Source organism: Aplidium turbinatum, chromosome 17, assembly GCF_918807975.1.
Source record: "Aplidium turbinatum chromosome 17, kaAplTurb1.1, whole genome shotgun sequence".
In the NCBI taxonomy this organism is placed as follows: domain Eukaryota; kingdom Metazoa; phylum Chordata; class Ascidiacea; order Aplousobranchia; family Polyclinidae; genus Aplidium; species Aplidium turbinatum.
The window spans coordinates 12,164,768-12,175,935 of NC_137488.1; the positions used below are offsets into that span (position 1 = coordinate 12,164,768).

Sequence of the window (11,168 nt, forward strand, 5' to 3'; positions counted from 1 at the left end):
CTTGCTTCAGTCGGACACGTTTGGCCGCCGGAAAAAAAAAGTTGTTTCGAGGCCTGACTATTATTATCGATACACAACCACAAAACTACAACGCTCAATAAAATACTCTGGCGCAAAAATTTGGAATAATTTATCAGATGAAATTCGCAAATCCTCATTCACAACTTTTAAAAGAATGTACAAAAAGAAAATTATTGACTCATATTAAACAAATGCTAAATTAACCTACTAATCAGTTTTTTGATTTCTTATCATCTTTGACAGCTTCACCGTTATTTATGTATTATTATCTCTTTGTCTCAATTATTCAATTATAATTATTGATGAGTTAAGGGTGGCTGCTTGACTTGAAGACCTTGAACGGTCACTTCGCAGCCTCCCGCTGCTGTGATGCTACCATCATTTTTTACTCGTTTTTTTTTTATTGTAAACTTTTCAACAGTTTTACTGTACATTGTGTTTTGATTTATTGTACATATTTTTCGCAGCGGCCAATAAACAAACCAATAATAAGACAAGAAGATTAATTAGCATGGGACTAAGATAGCCCGTGACACACCGTACTTTACCCATACGAAAACAGCTCGTACTAAGATAGGGTTAAAAGAATAAGTCAGATAACAGTATATTTGCTTCTAGTTTGCATACTTCATTCATTTAATTGTATTATTTTACCAAAAAGTGAAAAAAGAATGTACGAGGGTCGGGTGCAACCTAATTCGTATCCTAAACAATCCGTACCCTCAGTTAGTACCCTGACAAGATCAAGCGAAAAAATAGCACAAAGCCGAAGTCACTGATCGCAACAAAGGGTACGGTACGAATTAGGTTGCATCCAATGTACGATATCTTGTTTATTTTACATAATTGTTTGCAATGTTCAAAGGTGAGACAGACGCTTGCAATCAAAACAAACCAAAGTGTTTGTAATCACATGCTGTAATCTTATGTGCAAGACATGGCACTGCAAACATACAATTTTTGCACAGTTAGGCTTCGTCGATACAAAAGAAAAGACAAAAGGAATAATCACACTTACCAATAAATAGGATGCAACCTAGTTCGTACCCTGAACAGTTCGTACCCTCAGTTTGTACCCTGAAAAGATCGAGAGAAAAAATTAAAAAAAAGCGGAAGTTGCTGATTGCAGTTTCCGCAAACATTTTAAAATTTTCCCCTTGAAAAGATCGAGAGAAAGAAAGCCGAAGTCGCTGATCGTAGTTTCCGCTAACTCTAACCATAGACTAATCTATGCTCTAACCCTAATCTTTGCTGATCGCAGTTTTCGCAAACATTTTTCTGCACTTTCCGCTAACCCTAACTCTAACCATACAGTAATCTATGCTGTAACCCTAACCCTCGCTAATCGCAGTTTCCGCAAACATTTTTTTGTAGTTTTAACTAACCGCAGCTTCCGCTAACCCTTACCCTAACCTTAGAGTAATCTATGCTCTAACCCTAACCCTCGCTGATCGCAGTTTCTGCAAACATTTTTTTGCAGTTTCCGCTAACCTTTACCGTACCCTAACTCTAACCATAGAGTAATCTATGCTCTAACCCTAACCTTCGCTGATTGCAGTTTCCGCAAACATCTTCCCGCAGTTTCCGCTAATCGCAGCTTCCGCTTACCCTAACCGTCGAGTAATCTATGTTCTAACCCTAACCCTCATTGATCGCAGTTTCCGCAAATATTTTTCCGTAGTTTTTTTTTAACCGCAGTTTCCGCTAACCATAACCCTCGAGTTGTTTGCAGAAACTTCGATCAGCGACTTTGGCTTTGTGCTATTAAACTGCAATCAGCTACTTCGGCTTTTTCAATTTTTTTCTCTCGATTTTTTCAGGGTACGAACTGAGGGTACGAACTGTTCAGGGTACGAACTAGGTTGCACCCCAATAAATATACTTAAGTGCGAAAGAAATAAAATTACTGATTGTAAAATGTTGTGCGTGATTTCATTTGTGCAGTTTCATTCAGTTGAAGAACATTGCAGATTAATTAGCCTATTTTATTATACAGCTCTTAAAAGACTTAAAAAAGTAAACTTTTGCGATTTCAGAGCGGCCTTTTTGTTCACATCTCTATTTTGTAGGCCACATTCATATGCATAGCTAACGGCTATGCAACAGCTACAGAGCTAAAAATAGCATGCTTGAAGCAACAGCTCCAGCAGTCAAAGTTCGCGTTGTTATGTCACAGAGATTGGTAAGACAAAAGTAGTTCAATTGCCGCCTTTTGCAGAAAAATGCTTTGATTGTACATGGTCTGGAACGATCACTGATATATACATAGTTAAAACATGGAAGTCTATAGTTAACACATGCACATTCCTAGCAATTCCGCTCATGTACAATAATCTTTTTTTTAGCAAATTGGTTAAGCGTTAGTCTTCGAGCCAGCTGCTCCCCTTAATTTGGCTTGCCATTAAGTGTCTTTGCCGGACACAGCCGCGTGCTCTGGAGCGGTGTCAAACCCACATTCTTTCGAACGTTGCGCAAACGTTCTCACCACTCCGCTACGCAGCCGGCCAAAACATGATATTAAGCAGTCAGTGTATTTTCTAGTTATTTTGCTTAACACTTTAGGTGCTAAACTTTGTAGATCTAATGTGTGTGAGAAATGGAATGCATTCTGTATGGTGTGGGAGAGCACTTTTTGCTGTACTAGGTACTGACAGGTTTTTTATATTTTGATTGCAAAGCATAAGTGTTTGGCTGCCAGGAAGAAGCTTTGGTAGGCCATGTTTGGTTGCCAGAAAAATAAAGGAGTTTAGATGCATGTATTATGCTTTTTTTCTTTTGATTAACAACAACTTGGGATATGAATTTCAATATTTCAGATTTTTATTAATTATGTGGAATTTTTAAGTTGTGATGATGCTATTGCAATCTGATGGGAAAACTACTAAAAGCCTTGTTGAACAAGCAGAGCTTTCTGGTGAATTACACTTAAAGAATCGGAAAATAAAAGACCTGAAACTTTATATTGTCGATCATGACCTATTCGATGTGACAGTTGTAGATTGCTCTTTTAACAGTCTATCTGAAGTGCCTCAGGATGTGTGTGAGTGGCTTTGCATCAACTCACTCAATTTGTCACATAATTTGATTAAAACCATTCCAGATCTAACTGGTCTATGTTTAATTGAAGTTTTAGATCTTAGCAACAATCTGATCACTCATCTTCCCCCTAACATATGTGAACTGGATGCGCTGACTTCTTTGCACCTCCAAAACAATAAAATTGTGTCTTTACCTAGTATTGTAGGAAAACTTTCTAACTGTCAGTTGTTAGACATTGGTGGAAATGAATTGAACAGTTTGCCCCCTGAAATTGGAAGTATGATGTCTTTGAAGCATCTTGATGTGTCGCGAAATAGTCTAAACTCTTTACCAGAAGAATTGTCTCAGTTAGAGCTTGTGTATTTAGATGCTAGCTGTAACAAAATATCTACCATTCCTGCCAGCTATCAAAATATGAAAATGCTCCAAGTTGCTATATTCGATTACAATCCACTGACATCACCACCTTTGTCAATGATAAAAAAGGGAAGAGTTCATATTTTTAAATCTCTCCAGTCTCAGTCTTCGAAAAAGCAGCAAGAATTGGAACCACAGTTCATGAGAAAAAGGGGACTAAGTAAGAAAATAGACTACAGCTTGGCTGAAGTTATGGAGAGCATGTATACAAAAAATGCAAACAAGCATAATTTGTCATTAGCAAGCAATGACACAATAGAATTTAAAAAACTACCTGTATCTCCATCCAAAGATCATGAGCAAGTGCGTTTTGACAAAGAAAATGTAGTTGAAAAAATGACAGACATGCCTACTGTTAATGGTACCCACACAATTGATGATCGAGTTAATTTTTCAAAAGATGTAGGTGTAGTCTGTGAAGCTCAAAATAAACGAAGTCCTAAAAAATCCGAAACTGAATGTCTGGATAAAGTCATTGATGAAATTTCAGATATTTCTGAAGAAGACATTGATGTTGTGATCAGTTCCAATCCTGAAAGCCCTGTTAAATCTAAAAACAATGATACTGTTGAACCTAAAAACGTAAGTCCTGTTAAATCTAAAGCTGAGAATTTTAGTACATCAAAAAACAATAGCCCTGTCAAATTTAACAATGAAAGCACTGCTAAAAAAGAAAAGAGAATCAAGAGTCCTATTAAATCAAACAAGAAAAGTCCTGTCAAGAATACTGAAATCGCAGGCACTGTCAAAAATAAAAATGCAACTCCAACTTCTGAAGATTTTACACCTAATCATTCTGTTCGTCAACCTAAGATTCCCAATGCCAATCTGAAGCCCAAGCCCATAAGCTTTCCTGGCTATACTCCTGCACCACAAATTAAGCAGAAACCTAAAAAAAGAAATACAGGTCATCTACATCACGACAATGTTGACAAAGCTCATTATCTTGAAGTGATAAAGCCTCGAACTGCTGTGATAAATCGAAGAAAGCATTCGAATTCTGAGAGTGATGTATCATTCACAATGCGACGAAAAACAGAGAAGATTTTCGAAGAGCTTGAGTTGTTAGAGCAATTGCGTAATGCCATTGAAGCTGCACTGAAAATGCCTCTTCCTCAGGACCTACTTCCTGCATTGACAGATGGAGTCTTGCTGTGTCATCTTGCCAACCATGTAAAATCACGGTCCATTCCTACTATTCATGTACCTTCTCCTGCTGTTCCAAAGCTGTCATTAGCAAAGTGTCGAAGAAATGTTGACAATTTTTTGGAGGCTTGCGCCAAACTTGGTGTAGCTAATTCCAAGTTATGTACACCTAATGACATAATGCAAGGCAAAGGACTGTCACGATTAGTGACAACAGTTGACGAGTTATTAAAGCCTGCAAAAAAAAGTTCAGCAAAAGCTGAGCCTTCTTTTTCCACACCTTCTGTTCGAATTGCTCCATCATCAATAGTGAAGCAAAAATCACACTTATATAACAACTAAAATTGGCATTTTTAGTTTGAATTGAGTGATGTCAAATGATTTGAATCATACAGTTAAGTTTTACTTTCACTTGTTGCGTATGTATCATCAGTTGCTGCTTTTGATGTGGTAGTTTATCTCTGTAAACTATTTATATTTATCCAACAATATGCAGATATATATATTTTTGATATGCTTTTGTTTGAAGCCTTTTGCGATGGTAAAAATATCAACTTACATTTCTAATGTTCAATCTACCAATAATTGTAAATCATTTTTTAGTTTTGATTTTGTAATTTTTTTAATTAAATGCAATTCCAGTAATCTTATATGTAGTTGACAATAGCATATCCCCAGTGAGTATAATCTCTGCTCTTGTTTCATTGATTCAGCATTTGCAGACATTGAATCAATTCAAAAAGAATGGATTGTTCTCTGTGCCAGTCATTGCGAGGCGTGAGCGCCAATTCTCCGGATGGTGGTTCAATTTTAACACAAATGCTACTGCATTTATCAAACAACGCTTTAGCTTTGAAAATAACTTGCTCGTTGTTGTTTTAATTTCTTCATTCTAATTTTGCATGTAGTTTACCCAGAAAGCTGTTTTTTTATGAATTCTGTGTAGGTTCATTTTTCTTGTGTTTAAAAATATGTTTTGTCAAATACTGTGAATGCTAATAAATGAATTTGTCACACACGTTTATAGCTGTTTTCTTACCATTATTGTAGCTGCTTATTGATTATTCCTCCTAGTTTGTTTATGGTAATGACTAAACTGTGTGAATAATCAGTAGTTTTCTGGACCAATTATGTCACAATACATCAAACTTTAAAATTGTGAAGATGTGTCAAGAATTCTGCTTCCTCTTTGAATCCAAAACTTTTTTAGAGTTGCAGGTACATTTTGGTTCACTGCATTTATTATAAAAAATCTAAATACAGGATTGAATAGCACAGATTGTGCATTAAGTAAGTGAACCAAAATCTTAAAGCAGTTTAAAATTACCCACCGGTTTTAAGTTAATAGGAATGTCGCAAATGTAAAATGCTCATCAAAATTTGACAGAATAATTGAGCTAATCACCGAATTAATCAAATTGCAAGTTTTTTGTGCGTTTATTATTTAACATTTACAATTTTCTTTGTATGATAATTGTTATGTGTATGTAATGTATGCAGAAATACTATTACAATAGTATGTATTTCATCCATTTGCTACATGCTTTGCAACAGTATGTTGCTAACCTTTTGTATTTTACCAATATGATATGATTTTAATTTCTGATTATGTTGGTTGTTACGTAGTACCAGTAACCATAAATACACAATAGCTTCAGGTTTACTTGTTTCATAAGAAATGGTAGTGCATGAATGAATAAGGTTAAGTGGTTTGATGATGACTTTACTGCATTGGTTAGTGAAGGCTTCATTTAATGTGAACTATATTGAATGGATTGTTGTCTTCCACTAGCTCATAATTTATCTCTTAAAGAAAAACATCATCCTAATTGTGTTACAGTATCAATAAGGAGTTTACACAGATTTATTATAGTACTGGAAAATACACAATGCTTCGCATATTGTAAATATGGCATAGCTAATTACTTAAGTTATATACATTGGGTTAATAAATAAACTTTTAGAACTAGAGTTTACATACATTTTGTGCTTTACAGTAAACTGTTCAAATTTATTATAAAAGTATATATATATCATGAATCCTAACTTTTTTATGTGTAGCCTATGATATGCATTTGAGTGGCATTTTTTTGTAAATTTTTAAGAATTTTTTTTTATAAACCCAGCGGTTTAGGATTTTGCCAATAGTGTATTTGGATTGGATTTAGTATGCTGTACTACTTTTTAAACCAACACGTTTGATGAACCTAGGAAGTCAAAAATAATACACATCTTGATGAATGATGAAGTTTTAACTAAAGTGCCCAGTCATGAAATGGGCATGTTATAACTCAGATCTTGTTGTTGCCAAATTTATCCGTATTGTTTGTGTCATAAGGCATGTGACTGGCACTTGGGCCATTTTTCAAATTAATGTTATCTAAAACATACTTTAAATTCGGAAGTGGTGAAATCTAATAAATCAATAGTTCACATGGTTATCAATTCTGTTGATGGCATGTCAGCGACAGCATTATACATATTTTTGATTAATATTGCTGTTTAATCTTGTACACTGTGGTTCCTTCTTGCCTTTGACCAGCATAGTTTTCAGTTGCTGTATATTCCAGAAGTGTCTTATTTTTTACTTGTGATTGGTAGATCTGTAGAGATAATTTGTGTACAGAAGATCGTTAGTGGTAATGGTGGCAATACATGTCGTGCCTACCAAGCTGTTAATTGAGTTCAGATTTTAGGAATAGAATCAATGCGCACAAAAAATTGTATGGAGTGAGGTTGTATGTTGCATTAATCAATGGCTGTTAAGTGTTGTTAAGTCACTAACAACATCCTTTCTTCATGAAAGGCTTTTGGAGCCAGATGGAACTTTACTTAATCTGTTATCTTTCGCAATTACTTCTACTCGGGATGGATAGGTCGTGTGGCGAGTACGTGTAAGATGATGCTCTACTACTGTTGATACATTTCATATGCACCCTGGCTACAAATTGCAAGCATAATGGTGCGACTTTGTTCGTTATTAAACCTATGGGTTGTTGGTGGAAAACTAAGTTACTCTTCACTCAAGCCTACCACCCGCTTGAATATCGGAATGGCTCGTTTCGGTGAGTCTGATTTGGTGAGTTTCCTATTCGGTGAAAGCCTTTTTTGGAGAGTTCCCTATTCAATGATTTTTTTTAAAAATTATTTTAGGGTTAGGGTCTTATTTCAACGTTTAGCGACGTTAAAACGATGTAAAAGCGGCAATGTTAATTAGGCTACGGTATACGATAATTTTCAAAAAATCACCGAATAGGGAACTCTTTGAAAAATGCTCTCACCGAATCGGACTCACCGAATAGTAGCAGACCCCTTGAATATAGGCTACGGTATATTTTTTACTGATGTTTAGTTGAACTCAGTCATGTTCGGAAACTTGAATAATTTATTGATAAAGCTTTCGCCGACGCAAACCTGGACTAACAACAAATAAATCCCGACTGGGTTTTTTTTTTCGCTGACACTTTTCGGTCATTTGTCCGAAATGACTTAATAAAATTCGGTCATTTTTTATTTATTTTGGTCATTTTTTCTGATGAAAATATTTCCTTTCAAGTAGCTGATACAAACCAAAATTTGCACTTCCTGACTAGCTACAACATAGGCGCCAACTTTTTATGCTGTATTGATACATAAAACAATAGATGAACTAGCGATCGGCAGCAGGACAACATTTTTTAAATGCAAACCGCAACAGCTTTGCGAAAATAATCACTAGAACGAGTAGGATGCTACAATTCCACACCAGACAAAATCTGTCATTTTTACATTGATTTAACGTCTGCAGACGTTAAATCAATGTAAAAATGACTGATTTTGCTGCCTGCGACATAGCAAAAATCTACCATTTTGTGTCGATTTAATGTCATCAGATGTTGAATGCACCCAAAAACAACATAATTTGCTACGTAGACGGAGCGTGCGTTAGGGTGCATCATCTCCCCCTTATTTTTTAAATCAAAGTTGTGCCATTGAGAAATGGTGTCCATTTTAGGTCAGATTCAGCCAAAAAAATTATGGGGGTTGTGGGACCCCCCCTACCACCACCTCCGCAACCCCCCAAATCCGCTTCACTAAAATCGCAATAACTCAAAAACTAAACAAGATAGACATATGGTGTTTGGTATCAACATCATCGCAACTACTTGATTTAATTCAAATCTGCCAAAAAATTTGCAGTTTTATGTGAATTTTAATTTTTGATTTTGTGACAGGGTTCGTATGTTCATGTGTAATACAAAAATATTTGAAAATCAATCAATTTTTGAAATATCATTTGCTATAAAATATCTGATTTTGTGATAACTGGCCTAATAAAGTTAGTTCATAGCCAATTTGTATTATTTTAATGTTGTCATACAAGTTTTTGCATTATTTCCATCTTGGTGTAAAGCAAGCCTGCTGTTATTTGCTGCCATACCCAGTTTCCAATTGAACAGATACAGATACACAACACACACTGATAGAGTGAAATATATCAACACATTGCATATCTTTTCAGCTTTTTGGTGTCCTTGGGTTGTAAAACCAAGCATTTTCTGGCATTATTTGGATCCATCACTTTTTCCGCCTCCATAGATAGCAATGAAAGCTTTATTACATAAATCACTTTAGCCATCCATCGAGCTTTATGAATTTGAATGGCTTGTGTGGGAGGGGGAGGGGGGTTTGAAAACTAAAAAGAAGTAGTTGTAAAAGCTCTTCATAGTCCGCCCTAGGGATATCACTGAGCTATCATTTTTTGTCAGCAGTTGAGTAGCAAGGTCTGTAGCATCTTTTCTTTGTTTATTTAGGAAATCTATTCCACTGGTTGAAATGCACTCGGCTTCACTAAAATAAGGAGGAAAAGATAAATTATCTTGAGAAACATGGCTAAAGAAACTTCGAACGTTTTTAAATATTGTGATCTCTGGAGACTTGGATGTTTCAATTTGCAGTGCATCAAAAACACTGCCAGCAATAAGTTCGCCAATGTGCTTTCTGCAGGCACACCATAACAGTGGTTTGCTTAACCGGTCTTGCAGTTCCACACAACCTCCTGACCATAGACCAGTGTTTGTAGATGTAGTGTCAAACACCATACTTATGGCCCCATCTATAGAGCACTTCCATTCACATAACAAGTCACAAGCGAAGTCACTGATAATGCTACCAGCGGACTGACCAACTTTGGGGCTGAAGGATGGCACATCAAGAAGTTTTGTTTGATGACCATCTGATACTAAAATAGGCATAACTTCAACCTTTTTGTATTTGTTGTTAAATTCTGGAATGAGTTTAGAATCCCAATGTATGTTATACAACAAGGGTGGTGTCCAATTTTCCTTGATGGTTTCCGCTATGTTAGCATTTGTTTTTCTTTTGTATCGATCACAAGAAGCATATGACAGTGTAAATTTTGATAGTAACTGTGTGCCAGTCAATTCTTCTTTCCCACTTCCCAGTGTATGTTGATTCCATTATGATGCTCTGTAGAAAAGCTGAAGCAGATGCTGGAGAAATACCGCACCTTGTCATAGTTTCAACAACTGAATTTCTTGACAGGATATCATAAGGCACCTCAAGCAGTGCACCAGTTTTTGACTTTCTCCTGTGAACCTCTGGTGCTGTGCTACAGCTGGGCACATCGTCTTCAGAGCTTGCACCATCAGTTGATGATGATGAGCATGGAATATTCTCTGATGGGACCATTTCAAACTCGCTTCTTGTTGCAGCAGTTGTAGCATTCTTCCTTTGAACTGGTTTGGCCTCCTTTTGTTGTTTTTGATGAATTTTTACTAAATTTGATCTGTCATAACTTCCAAGTGTTGCTGTTCGATCTCACAACATTGAAGTCAAAAACAGTCTATCTTCTTCATATGTAAATAATTTTGAAAGTGCATCAGGTGTTGTAATAATGAAAGTTTTGTTCAAGAAAGTTTCATGTTGTTTCAAATGATGCTTGAATTTTTCAGTTTTCCGTAATGTTGATTTTGTTTTTCTTGTTGAGTTATCTTTTTTTACATATTGAATTAACTTCTTTTTTGCTGCTAGGTCTGTAATGAGTCTGTCTTCCAAATTTGCTTTGGCGTAATATACTTTCACTTGCTGTAGTACAGCTTCTGCACTTTCCCATTGACTTAGCTTTGTAAACTGCTGGTGGTACTTCATGCATCGAATTACTGGCTTGTTTGTTGAAAGTTAAGCTCCTTTCAAAACTGCATCCTCAAATGATATTTTGCCACCAAGCTTGTTGTTATCATCATATAATGCTCTATTAGAAGTCATACAACTTGCAACAAAATAAACAAAAGTGTGCTCTAGAAATTAACAAGATTGATAGCTGTGCTTAATTACAGTACGGGTACTTATCCCTGTAATAGAATAAGTTCAATAGTGCAAATGTTATGAATTTATTGAGAATGACTGGAATACTTTTGAGCAGTCTTAAATTTAACCAGCCAGAAATCTACAAGCGACTGGAAAAGTCAACATGAAGATTGATTTTCATTTTTTTCGTATTACACATGAACATACAAAACCTGTCACAAAATCGAAAATTAAAA

At 35.8% G+C, this 11,168-nt stretch overlaps 1 protein-coding gene across 1 annotated transcript; it reads left to right on the forward strand.

The window, feature by feature from the left end:
* The first annotated feature begins 2,871 nt into the window (after positions 1–2,871).
* Positions 2,872–6,024, forward strand: LOC145786578 (DISP complex protein LRCH3-like). The gene has a single exon (XM_082598260.1). The coding sequence runs from the start codon at positions 2,872–2,874 to the stop codon at positions 4,963–4,965; it is 2,094 nt and encodes a 697-aa protein (XP_082454386.1). The 3' UTR covers positions 4,966–6,024.
* Positions 6,025–11,168: the final 5,144 nt, after the last annotated feature.